The following is a 26,061-nucleotide window of genomic DNA, read 5'->3' on the forward strand; positions in this document are numbered from 1 at the left end:
TATTTGTGTACCTCTCAGAAGTGGATTGCTTACACAGAGTTTTGCCAGAGGACACTGAAACTGATAGCACACACGTATTTTGGTAACTGATTGTTCTTATCTTGGTTGTTTACTTAGTTGTTTTTATTCTTGTTGTTGTTTTCTTTTGTGTATATGTGCTAGAGTGTATTGGATGTTGAATCGAGAATGTATACTACTTCATAGGTATTGTGAACTGCGCATCAGCAATTTTGATGATTGTCCTTCTGTGACACATATATATTTCTGCTTCATCTTTGTGTCTGATCTATTTCAGGCGTTGAATTTGTAAAGTGTTAAGAGCCTGCTGATGCTTGAACTGTTGTAGTATATGAAAAAAAAATGATCGAAAATTGTGTATTGTTAACGCATATATGATACACAAGCGATGTATTATTGAATAATTTGGTTTGCCTTTGCAACAGAACGTGTGTGTGAAGATGGTGATGGCAAATGCTGCATAGGCTTTTAGTATCTTCTAAATGAAAATATGAAACATTTACAAGAAAATCATCTGTGATGCTTTTGCAGTCAACAAGAACCCAATTCTCAAAGCAGATGCCATCAAGTATTTGATGGTTTTCCGCAGTCAGGTAAGTACTTTTTTTTTTTTTTTTTTTTTTCAGGGACTTGATAGGTTAGGGTCAGCAGTCACATTCATTTCCCTGAATTAGAACATTTTTAAAGAAAACACGCATCGTGTGAAGATAATCATACATACAGGGGTAAAAAGATAGAGGGAGAGTGTGAGTGGGATGTGTGAATACATAAATGCGTGTGGAAAAAGGAGAGAAGAATATAAAAATAATCAAAGCTTCCACGTACAAATGGGACTCGTTCACACTGCAGTTAGTTAACATACTGACTGCAGTTACAAGTGGGACTCGTTCACACTGTAATTAGTTGACATACTGACTGCAGTTACAAGTGGGACTCGTTCACACTGTAATTAGTTGACATACTGACTGCAGTTACAAGTGGTACTCGTTCACAACTGTAATCAGTTGACATGCCAACTGCAGTTACAAGTGGGACTCGTTCACACTGTAATTAGTTGACATACTGACTGCAGTTACAAGTGGGACTCGTTCACACTGTAATTAGTAATTAGTTGACATACTGACTGCAGTTACAAGTGGGACTCGTTCACACTGTAATTAGTTGACATACTGACTGCAGTTACAAGTGGGACTCATTCACACTGTAATTAGTTGACATACTGACTGCAGTTATAAGTGGGACTCATTCACACTGTAATTAGTTGACATACTGACTGCAGTTACAAGTGGGACTCATTCACACTGTAATTAGTTGGCATACTGACTGTAGTTACAAGTGGGACTCATTCACACTGTAATTAGTTGACATACTGACTGCAGTTACAAGTGGGACTCATTCACACTGTAATTAGTTGACATACTGACTGCAGTTACAAGTGGGACTCGTTCACACTGTAATTAGTTGACATACTGACTGCAGTTACAAGTGGGACTCGTTCACACTGTAATTAGTTGACATACTGAGTGCAGTTACAAGTGGGACTCATTCACACTGTAATTAGTTGACATGCTGACTGCAGTTACAAGTGGGACTCGTTCACACTGTAATTAGTTGGCATACTGACTGCAGTTACAAACAGACTGTTTCCATCAGGAGTTCCAATATCAGGCCTCAAGGATATTTCCTGTCATGGTAGCTGTAGACACATTGTCTTCCTGGCGTTCTTGAAATGTGTTTGCGTTCTTTGTGCTATGCAGTAATTCAGTGGGAGTTGGCTGATGCTGGACCTTCAGGATATTTCTTTACATGGTGCCATAGCCATAGACAATTTTTCATTTTCACATTTTCCTTTTCTGTTCGTTAAATGCATTTGTGTTCTTTGTACTTTGTAGTAATTCAGTGGGAGTTGCTGAACTGGGACTTTCAGGGTATTTCCTGACTTGTGTGTTGTAGCCATGGGCTCATTTTCATTTTCACATTTTCCTTGTGTTTGTTTTTAAATGCGTTGCTGTTCTTTGTACAATGTGTATGATAGTCAGTCGTGTCCGACTGAGACCTTCAGAACAGCAGAGGAGGCAATTGCTGTCCCAGCTGTCTGGGCTAGAATTTGATAGTAGTGGAGAATGTCTTGCCCAACTTATAACATCCCCACTCCCTCAGCCAAGAGGGCTTTAGGACAGTCGGTGTTGGGATGGTTCCCAAAGGGCCCACTACCATCCAAGGCTGCAGCACTAAGAGCCAGTGCAATTTTGCCTCCTAGTTTGAGAGTCATGGTCCTTCACAAAAGACTAAGCTGTAAATGACTTCCAGTGGTAATGGAGAGAGACCATTGGTCTGTGTAATATTTGCATAAATGATTTAGAATATTTTGAATGATAATAAGAAATTGATAAATGATTGGCAGGTGCCCCGTGAGGTGCTGGTGGCCAGCCTTCCTCACCTGATGCGCTACTTGACGGCCGACAGTTTCGTGGTGCACACCTATGCCGCCCACACCATAGAGCGCATCTTCATGGTCCGCACTGGCGGCGTGGCGGCGTAAGTAGCAGCAGTAGTAGCAGTAATAGTAGTAGCAGCAGTACTTTTAGCAGTATTAGTTACAATATGTCGTACCAGTAGTTGTAGCAACAGTAGTAGCAGTGGTAGCAATAATAGTAGTAGCACCAGCAGTAGCAGCAATAATAGCAATAGTGGTTGTAGCAGTAGTAGTAACAGCATTAATAATAGCTTAGTAATAACAGCAGTAGTACTAGCAGTAGTAGTTGAGGTAGGATTGGTAATAGCAATATAAGTAGCAGCAGTAGTAGCAATAGTAGAAACAATACTGGTAGCAGTAGGGGTAGCAATAGCAGTGGTGGTAGTAGTAGTAGTGATGGTTGCTGCAGCAAAACAGTTGCCGCCCCTCTCACCCCGCCCCTCCCATCCCCTTACGACGTACATTACACAGACACAGTCCAAAATGCAACAGGACTAGGCTGCTTAAAGCAACCTTAGCAGTGCCACACCTGACCAGCACCAAGAATTTTCCCGGGAGTGATGGCCCAGAGGTAACACATCCACCTAGCAAGCGAGAGAATCTGAGCGCTCTGGTTCGAATCACGGCTCAGCTGCCGATATTTTCTCCCCCTCCACTAGACCTTGAGTGGTGGTCTGGACGCTAGTCATTCGGATGAGACAATAAACCGAGGCCCTGTGTGCAGCATGCACTTAGTGCACGTAAAAGAACCCACAGCAACAAAAGGGTTGTTCCTGGCAAAATTCTGTATAGAAATCCACTTCAATAGGAAAAACAAATAAAACTGCACGCAGGAAAAAAAATACAAAAAAATTGGATGGTGCTGTAGTGTAGCGACGTGCTCTCCCTGGGAAGAGTAGCCCGAATTTCACACAGAAATCTGTTGTGATAAAAAGAAATACAAATACAAATAACTCCATATTTACTTACTGTCTTAGGCCCTTCAGCCCCCAAAAGAAGAGCACAGGCCATCAATGACTCCGTTACTCTATTTGTACTAAGCGTTACCCCTGAAAACGGAGTATGGCTGCCTATATGGCAGGGGTAAAAACGGTCATACACGTAAAAGCCCACTCGTATGCATATGAGTGAACGTGGGAGTTGCAGCCCACGAACGCAGAAGTAGAAGAAGAAGTACTAAGCGTTCTTGCTTGGTGTCCACTCTCAGGATCACTGTGGACGATGTGAAGCCGTTTGCCACAGACCTGCTGGTCAACTTGTTTGGCGCCATGAACAAGGAGGGATCTGGGGAGAACGAGTACATCATGAAAGGTGAGCACTGCCGGTGCGATGGCTCAGTGTGTGTCTCTCTCCTTCTCCTCTTTCTCTGTTTCTTTGTCTGCCTCTGTCTCTGTCTCTCTCCTATACATGTACATATAAACTCATACATAAATAAAGAGAACCACAGCAGCATTCACAGACACAATCACACAGATGCACACAAACATGCACTTACACATGCACACACCCAAAGTAGCGTGCACAGACACAATCACACAGATGCACACAAACATGCACTTACACATGCACACACCCAAAGTAGCATGCACAGACAGAATCACACAGATGCACACAAACATGCACTTACACATGCACACACCCAAAGTAGCGTGCACAGACACAATCACACAGATGCACACAAACAAGCACTTGCACATGCACGCACGCACGCACGCACGCACGCACACACAACACAACACAACAAACACACACACAACACACACACACACACACACACACACACACACACACACAAAACACATACACACACAACACAACACACACAAAACACAACACAACAAACACACACACAACACACACACACACAACACACACTCCCACTCCATCCCCTCCCTCCCTCCCTCCTTCCACCTGTCTTTCTCTTTTACAAGGGTTTTGATAAACCTTTATATATAAGGAGTCGGCCTTGTGTTGACGTGATTCTTTTGGGTGTTGATTTCAGCGGTGATGCGGACGATGTCACTGCTTCAGGAAAACATTGTCCCCCTTGTCCCCCAGCTTCTGCAGGGACTGACGCAGAAGCTGATCGTTGTCAGCAAGGTGAGAGAAACGAGTCATCCCTGATTTTGCGTTTTCCTGACCTGTATTTTTGTATTTGTATTTCTCTTTTTGTCACAACAGATTTCTCTGTGTGAAATTCAGGCTGCTCTCCCCAGGGAGAGTGCGTCGCTACACTACAGCACCACCCATTTTATTGTATTTTTTCCTGTGTGCAGTTTTATTTGTTTTTCCTATCACAGTGGATTTTTCTACAGAATTTTGCCAGGAACAACCCTTTCGTTGCTGTGGGTTCTTTACGTGCGTTAAGTGCATGCTTCACACAGGACCTCGGTTTATCATCTCATCCGAATGACTAGCATCCATACCACCGCTCAAGGTCTAGTGGAGGGGGAGGAAATATCGGCAGCTGAGCCGTGATTCGAGCCAGTGTGCTCAGATTCTCTCGCTTCCTAGGCGGATGTGTTACCTCTAGGCAATCACTCCACTTAGCACCCTTGGCACATGTGAAGAACCCACAGCAGGCAACAAAAGGGTTGTTGTCTATGGCAGAATTCTGTAGAAAAATCCACTTTGATAGGAGGGAGTTCAAGTAACATTGCAGGCAGGAAAAAAAAAAGGTTGGTACTCTCAGTGTAAATTCTGTAGAAAAATCCACTTCGATAGGATAACAAATAAAATTACAGGCAGAAAAAAAAAAGGAAAAGAAGAAAAAGAAAAGAAAGGGTGGTGCTCTCATTGTAGCGACGCGCTCTCCTCCCTGAGGAGAGAGAGCAGCTCGAATTTCACACAGAGAAATCTTTTGTGACAAAAAGAGTAATACACTACACTACAATGAATTCTTGATCAGTAAACTAGTGATCCCGATCCGCCTGTTCCCAGTTTGCTTGATACGTACTCGGTTGCACTGTTTGCATGTGAGTCTGTGTCCAGTGTTCAGTTGCATGAGTGTATTCTAGCACATGCTTCCGTGTGTGTGTGTGTTGGGGGTGGGGGGGTATTGATAGAGGAGGCGAGGAGTGGGGAACGAAATGTAAAGTGCTTTAAACAGTATTTCTGGAGAAACGCGCGATATAAATGTCCATTATTATTATTTTTATTTTAAGAAATCAACCAAAAAGCTCTTTTTTTCTTCATTGCTAGCCCTGGACTCATTGTGTTGACGGTCTGGTCTTTGTACTGATAATTTTGAAGCAGCAGAATGTGTTCGTCTCTTTTACTGTAGACACTGACAAAGCTTGATCCTAAACTGATTTGTATTGTATTTGCTCAGAAGTCCCCGTTGTGAATGCGGTCATCATATTCTGCTCTGCCTCTGCACCCATAGAGAATTACAAGTGTCCATAGAAGCTGTTAGTGGCGTCTGGGCACTAACATTATTAATGTTGTATATATTTATGTGTTTGAGAGAGAGGGAGAGAGTGACTGAGTAGGTGAAAAGGGACTGGCAGGTAGGCAAAACGGGACAAAGAGGCAAACTCTCAAGAGGCCATTGAGTGTGGCGGAATGATCAAAGAGTAGGTGAAACAGGAATAGGCAAATCAGACCTGCACGGGTGAGATCTTGGGCCTGTGAATTTTAGTCGCATGTGTTGGTGTCATACTTCTTACATGTATTGGTTATATTATAAGGGTTGTCCTTGGCAACATTCTGTAGAAAAATCCACTTTTATAGGGAAACAAATAGTATACTCTTGCAGACAGAAGAAAGACCCCCCAAAAAATTGGTGTAGCGACGCACTCTGGTTTTGGGAACTGGGAAAGGCTGAAATTTCACACGGAGACATTTGTTATCAGGAAAAGTAATACAATGCTATGTATATGATATTCCATGACTATTTGAAAATTTAGAATGATAAAATAGAATAGCTCTGGTGAGAACTTCATTGAGGGTAGTCTGTCTTGGCTATCTTTGATTGTGATTTGGATTATTCTCTTGTGGTGACTTAACGTGTATATATGTGTGTGTGTATGTGTGTGTGTTTGTTTGTAGTGGTAAAAACCTCAGGAAGCCCCCAAAGTAGAAGGACTATGTCAGATTGTGATTTTTGATTATTCACTTGTGGTGACTTGATGTCTGTGTATGTGTGTGTTGTGTGTGTGTGTGTGGTGATTAAAACCTCAGCAAGCCCCAAAAGTCTGAGGACTATGTGCTAGATTGTGATTTGGTATTATTGGCTTGTCGTGATTTGACACCTTAGCAAGCCCCTGAAAGGTCTGAGGGACTGTGTGTTAGATTGTGATTTTTGATTATTCACTTGTGGTGACTTGATTTTTGTGTGTGTGTGTACGTGTGCGCATGTTCAGAACCCGAGCAAGCCGCACTTCAACCACTACCTGTTTGAGTCACTGTGCGTGGCGATCCGCACGACGTGCAAGCAGACCCCCGAGGCGGTGTCCACTTTTGAGGAGGCCCTCTTCACGCCCTTCACCGACATTCTGCAGCAGGACGTGCAGGGTAAAGCACCGTCGTTCGTCTTGTTTCTGGCCACTAGAGAAGCCACACATGTACATCTACACAAATGTGGGCGCATGCATCCACAGACTTGCTCTCTCTCTCTCTCTCTCTCTCTCTCTCTCTCTCTCTCTCTCTCTCTCTCTCTCTCTCCCCTTCACTTTTTCCCTGCACTCTTTTACACACACACACACACTCACACACACGCGTGCTCTCTTTCTCTCTCACCTTGTCCCTCACTTTCCTTCTTTCTGTCACACTGTCCCTCCTCTCTCTCTCTCTCTCTCTCTCTCTCTCTCTCTTCCCCCACCCCCCTCCCCCCCAGACAGACCCTATATAGTGAGCATGTTTTACATTAGGGGTACTATGTGGATTGGATTATTATTTTTATTACCTTTGATGCAGTGTCATTTTTTTTTTTTAATTGTCATGTTTTCTTCGTTGTATCAACCTGCATTTTTTTTAAATGGATGATATATGTTTAAAATAAAATAAAATAAAATTAATTGTAGAGTGCTTAGAGCAAAATTATTTGATAAGGCGCTATGTGAATAAACTTCTTCTTATCATTAATATCATGATATGTGCCCAACCCCAACTGTCCTAAAACACTCTTGGCCGAGAGAGTGGGGATGTATCTTGGGCAAGACACTCTCCACTATTATCAAATTCTAGCCCAGGTTGTCGGGACAGCAGTTCCCTCCTCTGCTGTTCGGATGGTCTTAGTCAAACACGACTGACTATCATACATACATCATATACGCAGAGATGCCACCTGTTACGATTTAGCCGTATTTTGTTATACTGGATCGTATTTTGTTTCGATGTTACGCCAACGTAAAAATTGTTCCAGCAAGTTCATTTTCAACTACTTGGTCACATGCTTGCCAGTCATAACGTGGCCAAAACGCTCTAGATCTACCGATTCACAAGGCCAGGGCAGTTACTACTAAACGTGGTCTCATGTGATGATATTCAGCTAATCGCGTGAGTGTTTACATTGAAACAGCATTGAGTGGACTGATCAGCTTGATTGTAGAAGTTACACCGAGTTGCTGGTAGGGGCCCAAGTGTTTGTATGCCTTGTAGGTAAACTGTATGTTTGGTGATGTGTCTCAGAGTCCAAGTGTTCCTGCCAAATTCAGAATGCTCCTCCCAGATTTCCTGATTGTTCCTACAAACACGTGACAGGGGTTGGCATCTCTGTATTTGTAAAAAAAAACAACTGGGTATACATGTTAATATAATTGTTCCTACAAACATGTGACAGTGGTTGGCATCTCTGTATGCAGAAACCGGGTATATTTAATTTATTAATATGATTGTTCCTACAAACACGTGACAGGGGTTGGCATCTCTGTATATGTAAAAACCTGGTATATATGTTAATATGATTGTTCCTACAAACACGTGATAGGGGTAGGTATCTCTGCATACATGTGAAAACCAGGTATATATATATATATCTATTAATGTGATCTATGTGCATTTTTTGCTGCGCAGAGTTCATCCCCTACGTGTTCCAAATCCTGTCACTGCTGATGGAGGTGCACACGAGCAAGGTGCCGGACACCTACATGGCGCTGTTCCCTCACCTGCTGGCCCCCGTGCTGTGGGAGCGGCCCGGCAACATCCCCCCCCTCGTCCGCCTCATCCAGGCCTTCATCATGCAGGGGTCCACGCAGATCGAGGGAGAGAAGCTGGTAGGGGAGGTTTTACCGTGTGGGGGTTTGGGCGGAGGGCTGGCATCGGTTTTTGTTTTTGTGTTTTTTTCTTCAAAATATTCCTTAGCAGTTCTGTAGATCTGATTCGGTATACTTTGAACATTTTGTATACCTCCGAAAACGGAGTATGGCTGCATACCTTCAGAATATTCCTTAGCAGTTATGTGGATTGTTTTGGTATGCTTTTAACATGCGTATACCCTGGAAAACGGAGTATGGCTGCCAACATGTCTGGGGGTAAAAACGGTCATACACGTAAAAGCCCTCTCGTGAACATGGGAGTTGCAGCCCACAAACGAAGAAGTAGAAGAATTGGTAAGCAATTCTGTAGATTGATTTGGTATGCTTTGAACATTGTGAAATACCCCCCAAAACAGAAGTATAGCTGCCTACATGGCTAGGGGTAAAAACGGTTGTACACGTAAAAGCCCACTCCTACACATATAAGTGAACTTGGGAGTTGCAGCCCACGAGTGAAGAAGAAGAATAACGTGTATGCATTTTGAGAATCTGATGTGATTATTCGCTGTGTGAGCGTTATTCATACATTTTGGATATTAGTTGTTTTTCATGTTTGTTTTTTTTGGGGGGGGGGTTCTTGTTGTTGTTCTTTTTTTTTTTTTTTTTTCTTTTTTTTGTTAGGCTATGTTCACCACAATTAAGCCCAGCCAGTTACTGACAGCCAGTTGCCGTCGGCTTCGGCGATCTCCAGACGGAATAAATGAATAATATTGGGATTCAAGCTGTTATGTGTCATTGAAGGGTTCCGACCCTTGGACAAGCCACCTGTCTCATTTGTGTGCATGCCATAAGTAAAAAAAGCTGGCTGTTGCTGGCTGGAGATGGCTGGTGGCCAATGTGAACACTTACCACCAGCATACATGTTTGGAAAGCGCAAAATGATGGGCGCAATAGCTGAGTGGTTAAAGCGTTGGACTGTCAATCTGAGGGTCCCGGGTTCGAATCACGGTGACGGCGCCTGGTGGATAAAGGGTGGAGATTTTTACGATCTCCCAGGTCAACATATGCGCAGACCTGCTAGTGCCTGAACCCCCTTGGTGTGTATATGCAAGCAGAAGATCAAATACGCACGTTAAAGATCCTGTAATCCATGTCAGCGTTCGGTGGGTTATGGAAACAAGAACATACCCAGCATGCACACCCCCGAAAACGGAGTATGGCTGCCTACATGGCGGGGTAAAAACGGTCATACACGTAAAAGCCCACTCGTGTGCATATAAGTGAATGCAGAAGAAGAAGAAAGCGCAAAATGATGTGCACACAGTTTTTGGCCAGCTGCTGTTCTGGGCTTAGTCAGTTAGTGTGGACGTAGCCTGGTGGTCCTCCATACCCCAGAAAGGGTGAAAGAAAATTAAATCTTGAATCATTTGAAGTTTTGTTTTGTTTTTGTTGTGTTTTGTCGTCTTTTATGTTTTCAATATTTTTTTTTTATACGAAAATCAGTTCTACATCTTGGAAGGAGCGTAGCAGATTGAGGGTGAAAAGCAGGTTGTGTTTTTTTTGTTGTTTTTTTGTTGGGGTGTGGGGGGAGGGGGATGGCACCGTTGTTTGCTTGTTTGATTCTTTGGTTGTTGTTGTTGTTTTGATCACACGTTAAAGAACCCATGGTAATAAAAAGGTTGTCCCTAGCAAAATTATGTAGAAAAATCCTCTTTGACAGGAAAAAGAAGATACTTGCAGACAGAAAAAAAGAAGAAAGAAAAAAGGGGGTGATGCTGCACTGCTGCTAGGAGTTCCGGGGGGGAGAGAGCTGCACGAAAATTCACACAGAGAAATCTGTTGTGACAAAAAAATGCACTCCAATACAATACAATACAATACAATACAATATAATTTAGTGTAATACAGTGCAGTACAATACAATATGAATACAGTATAATGCAGTGCAATACAATACAGTACAAAACATACAATACAGAACAAAACAAATATAATACAAATGCAATACAATATAATGTAATATAATCCAATCCAATACAAATACAACACAATATAATGTAGTGCAATACAATTCAAATACAGTAAAATATAATGCAATGCAGTACAATACAATAAAGTACAAATACAATATAATGCAATGCAATCCAAAACATTATATAATAATACAATACAATATAATGCAATGCAGTACTATACACTACAAATACAACATAATGCAATACAATACAAAACAATGTGATGCAGTACAGTGATCTGTGGGGGCTGACGTTGTCATGGCCACATGTTGGTTCTTGCAGAACGGCCTGCTGGGAGTGTTCCAGAAACTGCTGGCGTCCAAAACACATGACCATGAGGGCTTCTACATCCTGAACTCCATCATTGAGTTCATGCCGCAGTGAGTGGACATTAGTTATATATGTGTGTGTGTGTGTTTATGTATGTGTACGTGTGTGTTTGTGTGTGTACCTTTGCAAATGTGTGTGTGTGTGTCTGTATGTGTGTGAGTGAATGTATGTGTGTGTGTGTTGTTTGTGAGTATGTGGATGTGAATGTGTGAGAATGAATATGTGTGTGTATGTGGGTGTATGTGTTTTATGCATTAGCGTATCTGAAAGCAGAGAATCATCCAGTTGAACTGGTCTTGACAATTTCAGTTGTGAGTTGAGTCAAGAAAATTCCTCGGTTAATCTTGAAAAATGACAGTGAGAACAGAAAATCCAAAGGTACTCAGCCAGTCAGGTGAAAATTCACCTTGCCCAGAGTCACTTTCATCGACTGCCTGCCTAGCATTTTCCACAACTATCCCTAAAAGAACTATCCCCGAGTCAGCTGATGAATTTTTCACTGACACATGTGTCAACAAATTGAGTCCATGTTATCAACCTGATTCATTTGTCAATGTGTTCTTATGTGTCTGTGTGTTTGTTTGTTTTATGGTGAAAGTTTAAAATCTTACCAGGAATTAAAGGTTTTCCGGTCATTAGAATGACTCAGCACATGAGCCAAGGCTGCAAGAATGATAAAAGCAGTTGCGTGATATTTGTGGTACATTTTTCACCAGACATCAGAATGACACAGGTCTGCACAAGAGCCAGAGCACTCGAGTTTTGTCAAAGGAGTAAACTTGACTCCAGCCTATCTTCCCATCTGACCCTCTGTCCACTCATCCAGTCAGTCTGCAGCTGCTATACACTGCCATGACTCCCAGTCTCCTGCTTTTAAATCCTTTGACATGTCAGTGTTCGTAGTAATATTCTCTGACACTGTCGACTTCAGTTTGTCTCTCAAGGGTGTGTTGTGTTCAATGTGTGCATGGGAGATTCACTCAGCAAAATGAAAGCTCTGTGTGTGTGTGTGTGTGTGTGTTTTGCTTCTTTGTTACAGGTCTTTGGTGTCTCAATACACACGACAAATCTATATCCTGCTGTTTCAGAGACTGCAAAGCTCCAAAACCACCAAATATGTGAAAAGTAAGTTATTGTTGCTGTTGTTGTTGTTTTCTCTTATAAAATTACATGTTTTAAAACATCACTGAGTGGACAGAGAGAAGCTCCTTTGACGCCAAAAGAATGCTGGTGATTTGTTCAGCAGTGCAGCAGCCCTCATGTCCACCAAACTAGGCTTCAGGACCAGTGACAGTGACAGTGACATGTTCTGAAATGTTCTGGTGATGGGCGCAATAGCCGAGTGGTTAAAGCGTTGGACTGTCAATCTGAGGGTCCCGGGTTCGAATCACGGTGACGGCGCCTGGTGGGTAAAGGGTGGAGATTTTTATGATCTCCCAGGTCAACATATGTGCAGACCTGCTAGTGCCTGAACCCCCTTGGTGTGTATATGCAAGCAGAAGATCAAATACGCACGTTAAAGATCCTGTAATCCATGTCAGCGTTCGGTGGGTTACAGAAACAAGAACATACCCAGCATGCACACCACCGAAAACGGAGTATGGCTGCCTACATGGCGGGGTAAAAATGGTCATACACGTAAAAGCCCACTCGTGTGCATACGAGTGAACGCAAAAGAAAAAGAAATGTTCTGGAGAAACTGACTTGAAAGTCATTGGAACTGCAACTCAGTGTAACAGTGAACTGTTTTCAACACTGCTCCTCGGTAGTATAGTGGTCAGTATCCCCGTCTGTCACGCGGGAGACCGGGGTTCAGTTCCCCGCCGGGGAGGCTTTTCTCTCAAGGCCTGACTAAGCGCGTTGGATTACGCTGCTGGTCAGGCATCTGCTTGGCAGATGTGGTGTAGCATATATGGATTTGTCTGAACGCAGTGATGCCTCCTTGAGCTACTGAAACTGAAACTGAAACTTTCAACACTGCAAAGTCACAGTCACTGAAATCTGCTGCCAGATTTGGAGTTTTAGCCGTGGGGTTTGCAGGAGCAGCATAATTCAGGTGTTTGGGTGATGTTTACAACTCATTACTGATTATTGTACTTTCTGGCCTTCATTCAGGTGTTTGGGTGATGCGTACAACTCATTACTGATTATTGTACTTTCCGGCCTTCATTCAGGTGTTTGGGTGATGCGTACAACTCACTACTGATTATTGTACTTTCTGGCCTTCATTCAGGTGTTTGGGTGATGTGTGCAACTCATTACTGATTATTGTACTTTCCGGCCTTCGTTCAGGTGATTGGGTGATGCTTACAACTCATTACTGATTATTGTACTTTCTGGCCTTCATTCAGGTGTTTGGGTGATGCGTACAACTCACTACTGATTATTGTACTTTCCGGCCTTCATTCAGGTGTTTGGGTGATGCGTACAACTCACTACTGATTATTGTACTTTCCAGGCTTCATTCAGGTGTTTGGGTGATGCGTACAACTCACTACTGATTATTGTACTTTCCGGCCTTCGTTCAGGTGTTTGGGTGATCCGTACAACTCATTACTGATTATTGTACTTTCCGGCCTTCATTCAGGTGTTTGGGTGATGCGTACAACTCATTACTGATTATTGTACTTTCCGGCCTTCAAGAGGCTGCAGGGCATAAGACGCACTCCCCGTATGAGGGTGCAGATGAAGCAGAATTCCTCATAATCCTAACCCCAAGAGCCTCTTCACCATAAATATCTCATCATCACAAACCAAAAATGCCCTATAACCCCCTCTACACACACACACACACACACACACACATGCACACTCACTCGCACACAAGCCCGCCCCCCCCCCACCCCACCCCAAACACACAGATGCCCTTAGAACCCTCCCCACCCCACCCCCCACCCCACCCCACCCCACGCATAGAAGCCCTCAGACCTTCCCCCACCGTTAAGTATAAGTCCTTCGTATGGCTCTGCTGACACCAGATGTAGTTTTCTGAGTAGCGTTGAAGTAGTAAGGTCATCTTCAGAAAACTGAATCAAAAATAGGACTTGCTGTTTAGTGTGATCGTGTGTGTTTATTGTCATCAACAATGTTGTCATATTTTGAGTTTGTTGTGAAAGTTGGAGATGTTAGTTTCCAGGCACAGAGAAGGTGCATACAGCCAGTAAGACACAGGGGTCAGATTTTGAGTAAAAAAACCAGTTGCGCTTTGTAGGCTGAAAATTACAGTAGCTGTATAAAGGTCTAAGTCACACTTTTATCAGCAGCTGACATTTGATTTGCAGGTCTCCTCATCTTCTTCTGCTTGTACGCTATCAAGTATGGAGCACCTGCCCTCATCGAAATGATTGACGGAATCCAGCAAAAGTGAGTTCTTATGATAAGGTTTTCATTAGTGTTGCTTATTTTGTGTTTGTGTCATATGTTCAGTCTGTATCCCACGTTGATTTGTGGTTTTGGAGGAAGGTGGCAGAATGGTTAAGATGCTTATCTGCCAGTACAGTGTCTGTGAAGGTCTGAGGGTTTGATTCCTGCTGTCACTCTTTCTCCCAAGTTTGTCTGGAAAATCAGGTCTGGTCATTTGAATGCGACGATAAAGGTCGTGTGAAGCACGCACTTGGTGCACTGACAAAGAACCCACGGCGGCGAGAGTGTTGTCCTATGGCAAAAATCATCTAGAAAAAATCCACTCTGATTGGTTCACAAATTTATACCCATGCACTCAAGGCCTGACTAGGGCATTGGGTTATGCATCTGTCAGGCATCTGCCTTGCAGATGTTGTGCAGTGTATAATGGATTTGTCCGAACATGTTGACGCTTCCTTGATAACTGAAACTGTGGTTTTGGTTGCACAGGTTTGATTAAAGTGTATATCCTTGATCAGCAGCTTATACTTAACACAGTCAAGAGAGGGCAGACATTCAGGCATGCTGTTCACTCACCTGGATGTCGGAGTTCCGTTTATTTTGGAAGACGAACTGGATTCAGTCTGAATTTGACGTCATTGTTGAAACACGTCATTCACAAGCATTGAGGAAGGCAAGCGCCGAAATATTTGCTGTCGGACAGTGTTGTTGGTTTTTTTGTTTTCTTTTTTTATCATATGTATATCTGTGTTCAGGATGTTCTCCATGGTGGTGGAGCGCCTGTTCCTGGTGGACCTGCAGAAGGTGTCGGGCCACACGGAGCGCAAGATCTGCGCTGTGGGCCTCACCAAGATCCTCACCGAGGCCCCCGCCATGCTGCAGGGGGACTACGAGGCTCTCTGGTGAGTCTGTGGGGGGGGAAGTGGGGGGGGTGGGGATGCGGGGGTCTTAGGGCTTTGATGTGTGGAGGGAGGGGTGGGGAGAGGGGTGGAGTCTGAGGGTGGGTTTCTGTGAGTGTGCGTGTATGGGAGGGTGATGTGTGTGTGTGTGGGGGGGGGTTATGAGGCATTTTTGGTTTGTGATGATGAGGCATTTATGGTTATGAGGCTCTTTAGGTAAGGATTATGAGGCTTTTTTGTTTATGATTGTGAGGTATTTATGAGGCATTGTTAGTTTGTGATGATGAGGTGTTTATGGTTTTGAGGCTCTTTGGGTCAGGATTATGAGGCATTTTGTTCATGATTGTGAGGTGTTTATGATTATGAGGCTCTTTGGGTTAGGATTATAAGGCATTTAAAATTGCGAGGCTCTTTGGGTTTTGGATTGCAAGGCATTTTGGTTTATGATTATGAGGCGTTTATGATTATGAGGCTCTGTGGTTTATGATTTATGCATTTAGTTTGTGGTTGGGAAGCATTTTGGCTAAGGGCTATAAGGCTTTTATGATTAATTTTATGAGTCTCTTTGGTTTAAGATGAAGATGCATTTTGGTTTATGAATATAAGGCTTTTATGATGATGAGTCTCTGGTTTGTGATTATGAGACTTTTTGGTTTATAATTATTAGACTCGGGTTAGTTTCAAAACGTGATTTTGAACCTCTTGGGTTAGTTTATATTCAGAAGGTTCTTGGGTGAATGTATGATCAGGAGGTTCTTGTGTTAGTTTATCATTAGGAGGCTTTCTGGTTAGGTTTTGAGGCTGTTTGGTTTGTTTGTAATTGATTTTGAAGCTCTTGAGCTGATTTATGATTCGGAGGCTTTTTGGGTTAGTTTGTTATGGTGATACTTTGTGGTCAGTATATGAATATGAAGCTGTTTGGTTGGATTGTGATTATTACAGTATTAGTCATTTTGATCAGGAGATATGTTGGATAGTTTTTGATTGGTGAATATGAGACTCTTTGGTTAGTTTGTGGTTATGAGACTCTGGTAGTTTATGATTTTGAGGCTCTTGGGTCAGTTTATGATTATGAGGCTTTAGTAGTTTATGATTATGAGGCTTTTGGGTCAGTTTGTGAATTGCTTGGCTTTGACCAAACTTTTAAAGTTCTTCTTGATCATTGGATAATAATAAACTGAACTTGAAATGACTCACACCAGTAAGGCTGTCAAACTGATGAGCTTTTATTGCTAACAAAAGCACTCAGGCACACAGAACTAGTGCATGTCACAGACATTTGCTCACAACAGGCACACACGCGCGCGCACACACGCGCACACACACACACACACACACACACTTACAGACACACACAAACTTGAGACAATGAATTGTTGCACATCAATCTGTACAAATAAATAGAATCCAACAAATTCATACATCAGTAAACTGTAAACAGACACGCATGCACACATCCACACACACACACAAACGCATACACAACACGTATCACACCAATAGATTAATACTGTAATCTATGTAATCTGTTCAGTGTATTTGAAAAAAAAGAACACCATTAATTGCCATAATGATAATAGAAAGGAAAAGAAGGGAAGAATGTTCCTAAAATGCCAATGAATCTGGAAATGCCAATGAATCTGGATTATAAGGTTTTACAATGTATGTGTGCAGGCCCCGTCTTTTGCAAGCTCTGATTGGTCTGTTTGAATTACCGGAGGATGAGTCTATACCAGATGATGAACATTTCATTGAGATTGAAGACACACCAGGTAAGTGCCTATGGATTTGGACAAGCCCTCTGTGTGTGTGTGTGTGTGTGTGTGTGTGTGTGTGTGTGTGTGTGTGTGTTCATGACTGTAATCTGTAGTATTGTTTTGGTGTATAGATACGCTTATATGTGTTGTTTTTTTATTTGCAGAGGTTTGTTATTATGCACTATTGTATATGTGTTGTTTTATTCTAGGCGATTAGAGCCCTTAAAATAGTGAGTTTGCACCATGTAAGTACTATCTATTATCATTATTAGTAGTAGCAGTAGTATTGGTATCTTACCTCTCCCTTTTAATCCATTCTACCCTTGGGAGTTTACGACATCTGCAGGCAGAAAAAAATTCTGAAATTATACTGTTTCTCCTCCAAATTACAAGTGTAGTGTGTGTGTGTGTGTACGCATGCATGTTGACAGTTTAAGAAAAATTCTGTGTTCTGAAAACTGTGTTTGAATGCGGATGATTATTCAGACTGGGACAAGAAATCTTTTATAAGTGGATGATTATTCAGATGTAAGTGGATGATTATTCCCACTTGGGACAAGAAATCAGACAAGTGGATGATTTTTCAAGATGTTACAAGAAATCAGATACGTGGATGATTATTTCACATGGAACGAGAAATCAGAGAAGTGGATGATTGATTATTCAAGATAGGACAAGAAATCAGATATAAGTGGATGATTATTCAAGTCACAGCAGATCATGCAAGTGGATGATTATTCAAGATGAAACAGATCATGTGAATGGATGATTATTCAAGATGAGACCCCTCAAAAAATTGTAAGTGGATGGACTATTACTCAAGACGGTACAAGGCATCTCACATCTCGTGTAATTACTCAAGGTGGGACAAGAAACCTAGATGTAAGCGGATGATCATTCAAAGTGGGACAATAAATCGGAAGTAAGCAGGTGATCAGACAAGATGGGACAAGGAAAAGTTTCAGTGTTATGTTCAGTGTCCTGGGCAGAGAGGAAGGAGGGGGGCAGTCTGGCAAAGGAAATGTGGTTGTTGAGCTGCTTCAGGACTGTTTTCTGTTGTTTTTTTCTCTCCAGAAATTGAGAAAGGAATGGCAGATTGTAGAAACAAAACATCTTGAGTACCATCCCTTCTGGTATGAGTGTATGTTTACCTCTTTAAAAAAAAAAAAAAAAAAAATCTTTCGCATGTAAATAAGGAATCGTAGGTGTACCAAATGAAAGCTTTGCCCTCTTGTTCCATGTGCAGGTTACCAGACAGCCTACTCTCAGCTGGCCTTTGCGGGGAAACGGGAGCATGACCCCTTGGGTTCAGACGTTGCCGACCCTAAGCTGAATCTGGCCAAACACCTGGGAAAGCTGGCCACTGGCCATCCTGGCAAGGTGAGGCAACTCTCCCTGACTGTGGGAATGTAACCATGTATAACATTTTGGGACAAGAAAAGTGCTTGTCTCAAGGATTTAGCACGCTAAAAAAAAACACAAAAAAACCAACAACATGATTTTTGGACAAGACAGACTTAACCTAAATGATAAACTGGTGCTTTTTGGACATAACAAAATGAAAACTGATAGAAGTTTCTCATATATTGATAGCTAAACTCTATGTTTACAAATGCAGAGTCAACAAAGTAAAATCATCATTGCAAATGTTCTTAAAAGATCTCAAACAGGCATATGAAGTAGACAAGTTTGCCTTTAACTTAACTGTGGAATATAACAAATTTGTGGAAAAATGGGCACTTTATACATGCTCAGTACAAGATTAAACTATACAATGCTACATTGGAATTATGTTGTTGAATATGTACTGTTCTGCTTTCAGTATACTGTTGTATATTTAAAACGTAATTTTGTTTACCCTATACTTTCTAATGCACAAAATAGATAAATTTTGTATCTGTAAACCTTTGTCTGAATAAAAAAAAAATGTTGGAAAAAAGCAACAATAAACAGCAACAACAAAAAAACTCCCCTGACTGTGCACTGCCTGCCTTCAGAATCTCTGCTCTTCTCTTGTCACAGCTCTCCTCTTTTGGGCACCTTCTCCTCATTGGAGTGTTCAGTTGTCGGGTTAAAGGTTACATAGCCTTTTACAGCTGTGGTGACAGTGAATTCTCATCCACTGTGTCTAGGGCTCAGCATAGGAAAGCAGTGCCCAGTCCTCTTCTTCTGATGTTTAAACCTTACCCCAGCTAAAGTTGGGTACCCATTCACACCTAGGTGTAGCGGGGGGGAAAAATGGAGTAAAGTGCGTATCTCAAGGATTTATCACGTTAGAAAAAACAACATAATTTAATAATATTTTTTAATGTCATTTGTAGACACAGGTTAGCTAGCGCCGTGGGTGAGACTGTTTCCTATCGTCCTAACATGCTTCGTTCAAATCTGCTTTATGGTTTGTTTCTTTGTGTTTAATCAAATACAGAACACATTTTAACAAATTTATTTATATGTTGTTGTTTTTGTTTTTTTTATTAGATTTTTTATTTTTCTAATAATCAAGTGAGCCATGAAGTTGAAGGCCTTGCCTCCTTTGTTTATGTTATTGTTTTACACAAACCCAGGACAGGCTCTAAAGGCCTGCTCAGCGTGTCGGGGTTTATGCGAAGCTCAGGCATTTTGCTGCTCCCTTGTTTTTCTTTTCGTTTTCTCTTTTAAGAGCAGAGTGTGATGTAGCATATAAGGACCTGCACACTCTGACACCTTGAAACTTCACTGTGTTGCAGCTGCCGGTGATGATCAGCAAAGGTCTGGAGGAAAGGGCGCAGACTTACCTCAAAAACTACATTCAGGCTGCCAACGTCACCATTGTCTGAAACGGTTGATCTGCTAAACAAGAATGGCCCATCCAGTCACAAGGAAAAAACCTTGGTCAATGCTGGCTTGCTGATATAATGATGTTATGAAACGAAGTAGGGTTGCTGGTTTTGCTGCCAAATTTTAAGCTGTGCACAGTATCAAGCAAGCAGACTCTGGAAAGACAGGAAAGTGAACTGGTGATATAAGTTGCTTGGAATGGATGCTCTGCTTTGGCCTGTGAAACATGTGTCTGTATATTACATATGCAGCTGATTTTGTAAATCAATTATCACAACAACAAAAAACAAAACAAACAAAAAAAAGAAAGCAAACAGTGAGTTCTTCTAGGAGTTGTGTGTTTTGAACGAATTATTAATGCCAGTGGGTTATTGTTCTTAAAAGCATCGCAGTGTTCTGTGGTTTGATATTCTTTGTGAAGTTGGAATTTTACATGTTGAAATTTATGGATCCAGTGTTTGCATGGTGTTCGTTTTGTTTTTTTTAACAGGGGAAGGTGAATGGTCATTAGGACTTAGGAAGTCATGTATATTCAGCAGCAGGACAAACATTACTGTGGATTGTGGTGTGAATGTTGGTGTGTGTGTGAGAGAGAGAGAAGAGGGATGGTTACGGATACCAAAGGGTCAGGCCTGTCAGGGGTGACTTATTCTTCACTTTGACCCCTGTGCCTTATCAGTGCATGAATTAGCATTTTCTCTCACACAGAACACACCTTCCCTGCTGTCCCGTCAAAGTGCCATTCACATGTGGATGTTGAATATTTCATGATTCGCACATTTCAACTCATGACCTATTTGTGTTCACTTGGAATCCCATAACTTGACAGATAAGTTTAAACAAGAGAGGCAAAGCCTTTAGGTCTCTGATATCTTAATCTTACTTTAGAATCTAGTGCATTTCTGGGCAGGAACCGCCACATTGAATTCCAGCTGTATTAAATTTGAAAACATAGTTTGAAACTTCATACACCAACATGTTGTCTTTTAAGTTTTAGGCATTTTTGGAATCATCCCAGGAAAAGAAAATATTGCACCCATGGGAATAGAACCATTGCATACAGCTAACAGGACTAGCCATCATGGCAGTGAGAAAAAGAATGGTCTGCCGAGTATCAAAATGAACATAGGACGAACATTCTTTCATGGCTGAAGGGCAATATCTCCGACATCGAAGCTCCGAGTGTGGAGAGTGTCGGGGTCAAACTGAGGCATGGCAAGCTGGTATTTTGTATGTTTGTGAGTGTGCACATCTTTTGTCCCTTTAACTCGGCTGTATGTGTGTGGAGAATGGATATTATGACCAGGACAGTGTTGGTGCTTTTTTGTTTTGTATTTGTGGGCATCGAAGTGCACCTCTCATGCATGCGTGCACGCCTGCAGCCCTGACGTTTCACTTAGGAAATAAAACCATCCCAAGCAGTCCACAGCTCCCAATCTCACCAGCCTTCAGCTCCCATCTTTTCTTGCAGCAAATTGAAAAGAAATAAAAACAAAAGCTATTGCTTTTCACTTTCACTCCTGGACCAGTGAAATACCTTTTCAGCTTGGCTGGTTGAGAGAGAAGATTCCGACGAAGTTGAAGGCAGTAAGAATTGCTTGCTCTTTGCTTTGACCCCATGACTTGGTGGGGTCAAATGTGAGGACCTCAGATGGTGCAAGTGGCTAGTGAGAGCTGATGACGCAGCTGGCTCTGCAGAAACTTGTTCTTTGTTCTCTTGTTTGAAACTAACTGGTGGTCAGGGAATGCTGTCGTTCTATTGATTCATGAAAAAAAAAAATTGTTGCACGCTTTGGAATGAAAGTCAGGATTTCTGTCCCCAGTATTTTGTTGGCAATTAATATGAGGAAGAGTAGCTGTGTCTGGTAGGTTCCTTTTGAGACGCCTGGTCTCCAAAAGTGTCACTCCAGTGTCTGTTGCTTTGATGTTAGATGTTATGGACACAGTATTTGAAATGTGTTGCATGGAATCCTGCAGAGTGATGGTTGTCTGTCCATTTTATTACTGCAAAACAATGGTTTGTATGATTTTAATTGAGTAACTTGTTTTTGCTTCTTCTTTTTTTAAGCTTACACTTGTTTGATTAAATTTGAAACAATGTCAAATAAACCAGTAAATGGTTATATGAATACAGTGTTTGTATAAAAAGAAAAGAAAAAATGTTTCCTTGGTAACTCTGAACAACTGTAACAATGAACATGGCTTAAATAAGCAAGCTGTTGTTTTAATACATTGTCAGCTGCAAGGTTATCATGTTTTGTTTGAAGTGGAAAAAGTAGGCACAAGTACCTCAGTTCAGATTAGTACACTGAGGAACTGATGAGAAGAGGAAGAAAAAATCGAATAAATTATACAAAAAAGACCAATGTGTGCCCATGTTTTCTTTTTTTCCTCAAATTCTCCACAGAGTTTTTGCATTTGCTTCTGTTTGACGTTCTGAACAGTTCAATGCAAATATTGCACATCTATGATTGTTAGTGTTCATGTGCATATTGTTGGATAGATGGTGGGAGTGAGGATGTAACACTAATAGCAACCATTATCATTTCAGCTGTGAATTGTCACAAGAAGGGAACCCATGATCAAAAGAACAGAACCAAAGTACTCTTTTTTTTCTTTCTTTTTTAAAGTGCATTGGGGAAGATGGATGGGACAGCATAAATTTTTAAGCAGCAATCCATGACTTTGGCGAGTGGCAGTTCCACATATTTGCATAATCTGCATCCAAACTTTTAGATATTTTGCAGACTTGTTGATGATACCCTAATGTTACTGTCTGAACATTTTCAATGAATTTGGTTTATCTATCACTGAGAAAATACTTGTCAAAAAGTGGTTCACTGTTTTGGGAACACCAGATATATATAAGGAACTTCATGAATAAACAATGCGACAATATAAAAAAGAAAAACCACCACCACCCAATCCTCTGTCCAAAATGCAAAATACAGTTATTCGGTTGTGATTTGTTTTTTGTCACAGAAATTTACACACACATATAGGATATTTTGACCCGACAACTGAAGAGAGTGATCTTTTTCTTCTTTGTTCGTGGGCTGCAGTTCCCACCTTCACTCATATGTACATGAGTGGGCTTTTACGTGCATGACCATTTTTTCCCCCCGCCATGTAGGCAGCCGTTTTCGGAGGTGTGCATGCTGGGTATGTTCTTGTTTCCAAAAACCACTGAACACTGACATGGATTACATTTACCGATCTTTAACGTGTGTATTTTGATCTTCTGTTTGCGTATACACACGAAGAGGGTTCAGGCACAAACAGGTCTGCATATACGTTGACCTGGGAGATCGGAAAAATCTCCACCCTTTGCCCACTAGGCACTGTTACCGAGATTCAAACCCTGGACCCTCAGATTGAAAGTCCAACTCTTTAACCACTCAGTTATTGATTGCACCTGTTGCAGAGAGATCAAATGATAGTTGATTTTTTTTTTTTTTTCTGGTAAACAGGACATCCTTGCTTTAAATAAATAGCCACACAAATAGCATTCTGGGCATAATTTATTGTTAATCATTACTGCAGACCATTCACACTCCACACCATCCCACTCAGATGAATTCTTTCGTAACAACCACACAGCCCCAAGCAGCCTGGCAATGGGTAGGTCTTGCCTCATCCATTCCTGCAAAACAAAGATCAAACCATTTATGGAGGTGATCAATATTTTCTCTCTTTTTTTTTTTTTTTCTTTTTTTTTTTCTTTTTTTTTAAATTTGATACACACAGAACTGACTCTGTTTTGGTTTCAGTCACTGTATCAGTTTTGTTGGGGGTTTTTTGTTTGTTTTTTTAAGCATTTTCACTTGTTGCCCTAGTGTATGTCACTTGGGATCTGATGAGAATTGAAAAAAAAAAAATCATTTGACAATACTGCAATGTAAAGATCTATAGTTGAATTGTCTATGATCACTTAACATAAATTGCTTTATATTCATTTGACAATATTGCAATGTAAAGATCTAAAGTCATATCATCTTTGATCACATTAAACATGGATTATCATCAGGAACACAGGTGGGTTTTTGTTGTTTTTAACAGAAATGGTGAGATTTTAAAGTGTCCAAAAAAAAAAAAAAAATGTCTATCTGCACACACACACATATAAATATATATATATATATATACTATAAACTACCTTGCAAGCACCCACCTTCTCTCTGCACAAATTTCACTCCAAAGAAGGGGGTGTGCATTTCCTTGGTACTTTATACCCTTTATGAGAACCCATTCCCTGTTACTTAGCTTCACCACACACTGATACAGTCTCATATTACACTGCTGATACCATTTCCAGAAAATTGCTCAAAAGCATAATGGGTGCGTTTCTTTTCTAATGTCTCCTCTCTAGTCTATGTCTCTTTCATTCAGTCATCACGCTTTTTTACTCTTTGTTCTGTCTGTACCCCCAAGCCCCTTCTCTTTCTGAAGTTTCTCTCAATCTACACTCTGATGGAGTATGTGATTTTGAGAGAGAGAGAGAGAGAGAGAGACCGGGAGTGAGAACAAAACACTGAAACAGGACACTGCATCATGGAATAATCAGTGTACTGTTATGCTCACATTTTGTTTCTCAATAGCACATCAATATCTCATGTTGGCATTCTATTCTCTAGATAAAAAAAAAAAAAAAAAATCTGCTTTTGTAGCAACATAATCACAATAGGAATCTAAGTTCATGATAATTTCCTGGGCTTTTACAAGGTGTTATCTATGCCAGTTTTAAACCCAAAATGGGGGAGGCGGGGGGTGAGTGTGGGGTGTTTACTACTTACTGGGCATTTACCAGTTTTCTATATGTATGAGACAACATCAAAAAAATGAAAAAAAGCAAGTTGAGAGGAGGCTCACATCTCTACAGCTTATATCCACTGACTTTATAAAACACCATTGCTGACATTCATGCATGCACGCATGTAAAAACAACAGTTACAATATCATATCTACTCTCTGTAAAACATCATTGTCATCTATACATGCACACATATAAAAACAACAGTTTATACCATATGTTTCTTATATGTAAAACAATGTGGTTGATGTCTGTAAAATTGGTCATGCATACAAGTAAAAACAGACTTGTTTATTTTACAAGTAATATGGTCAATATTCAAAGTTGTGCAGTTTTCTTTACCACTTCCTGTGTATACTTTCAGAAACAAAACAGTTTCAAACAACAACTCTGTGCTGTGATGTTCCTGTTCATGAGAACTTTATGAGTTGCAAAAATCATTTGAAACAGCAACATTAACATTGTTAATCTGATCAATCTTATCTCTGAATCCTGCTTCGCATATCTGATTTCATGCTTGATGCTGAAAGATGAATTTTTCTGTTGAAGAGCTAGTTCATTACAGTCACTGTCAAATTCAACTTCTTCAGTTCATGCAAAATGCAGACCTTTTCAAGCTCTTGCCAGCGAATGAATGAAAATTAAATTTAGAAATTCAAGCGTCTTCTTTTTTGTTGCTCAGTTTGGTGATTTACTTCTCCAAACCTGAATAAATGAAATACTCATTTTCTTTGCAAAAGCATGAGCAATGCATTGCTTCAGAAACATATGCCTAAAACTAGTAAAAGTCAGTAAACTGTCTAACAGGAGGCACTTTAAATTGTTATGCCTGAGCATAAAGTCTAAAGTTAACTTTTAGTTTTATGGGAAAATTGTAGTGACACTGGGTATGTTGCATCTCCACTGTGAACAGAAAAGTAAAAGTACCAAAAAAACGTTGTCCATCTGGGAAAGAATTGGCAAAATAAAGTGACTGTGATGTTAACAGAGATGGGTGGTGGTGGTGGTGGTTGGGGGTTCTTACCTATTTGTCAGTCAGTCCTTTTTGTTGTTGACAGAAACGTAGTGGTATAACACCACCAACAGGAACAATGTCACACCCAGGGCATTGGCAAAGATAGCCAGCTGGACGTCAGTGATCATACTGAAACAGTTAACAAATTACAAAGCTATTATTTATTAATAAAATTACTGCTGATGTGAATTACACTTTGTTTTAGTTTTACTTAACGAATACCAAACAGTGGAATAATAAAAAAAAAAAAATCACAATGGCCAAATGGTTTAAGTTTGGACATTCATTAAGAGGGTCCTGGGTATGAAGCCTGGTGGGTTAAGGGTACTGATTTATTTTACATAAATCATAAACACTATGGTAC

At 41.1% G+C, this 26,061-nt stretch overlaps 1 protein-coding gene and 1 long non-coding RNA gene across 2 annotated transcripts in view; one reads left to right on the top strand and one right to left on the bottom strand.

Annotated features, from left to right (window-relative positions):
• The window catches only part of LOC143295257 (exportin-2-like), a 45,891-nt gene extending 23,650 nt beyond the window's left edge, over positions 1-22,241 (top strand). The window contains exons 15-27 of the mRNA XM_076606841.1: positions 550-611; positions 2,423-2,556; positions 3,702-3,805; positions 4,497-4,594; positions 6,859-7,009; positions 8,510-8,709; positions 10,989-11,086; positions 12,076-12,161; positions 14,318-14,399; positions 15,155-15,301; positions 16,973-17,070; positions 18,302-18,435; positions 19,782-22,241. Of these exons, the coding sequence (XP_076462956.1) occupies positions 550-611; positions 2,423-2,556; positions 3,702-3,805; positions 4,497-4,594; positions 6,859-7,009; positions 8,510-8,709; positions 10,989-11,086; positions 12,076-12,161; positions 14,318-14,399; positions 15,155-15,301; positions 16,973-17,070; positions 18,302-18,435; positions 19,782-19,871 (1,484 nt within the window). The 3' untranslated portion in view covers positions 19,872-22,241. The remainder of the gene's footprint in view (positions 1-549; positions 612-2,422; positions 2,557-3,701; positions 3,806-4,496; positions 4,595-6,858; positions 7,010-8,509; positions 8,710-10,988; positions 11,087-12,075; positions 12,162-14,317; positions 14,400-15,154; positions 15,302-16,972; positions 17,071-18,301; positions 18,436-19,781) is intronic.
• A 1,139-nt stretch (positions 22,242-23,380) lies between these two features.
• The window catches only part of LOC143294866 (uncharacterized), a 3,325-nt gene continuing 644 nt past the window's right edge, over positions 23,381-26,061 (bottom strand). The window contains exons 2-3 of the long non-coding RNA XR_013056949.1: positions 25,707-25,826; positions 23,381-23,515 (exon numbers count right to left, since the gene is read on the bottom strand). This is a non-coding gene — a long non-coding RNA (uncharacterized LOC143294866). The remainder of the gene's footprint in view (positions 23,516-25,706; positions 25,827-26,061) is intronic.

The sequence above is a fragment of the Babylonia areolata genome, chromosome 20, assembly GCF_041734735.1.
Source record: "Babylonia areolata isolate BAREFJ2019XMU chromosome 20, ASM4173473v1, whole genome shotgun sequence".
Lineage (NCBI taxonomy): Eukaryota > Metazoa > Mollusca > Gastropoda > Neogastropoda > Buccinidae > Babylonia > Babylonia areolata.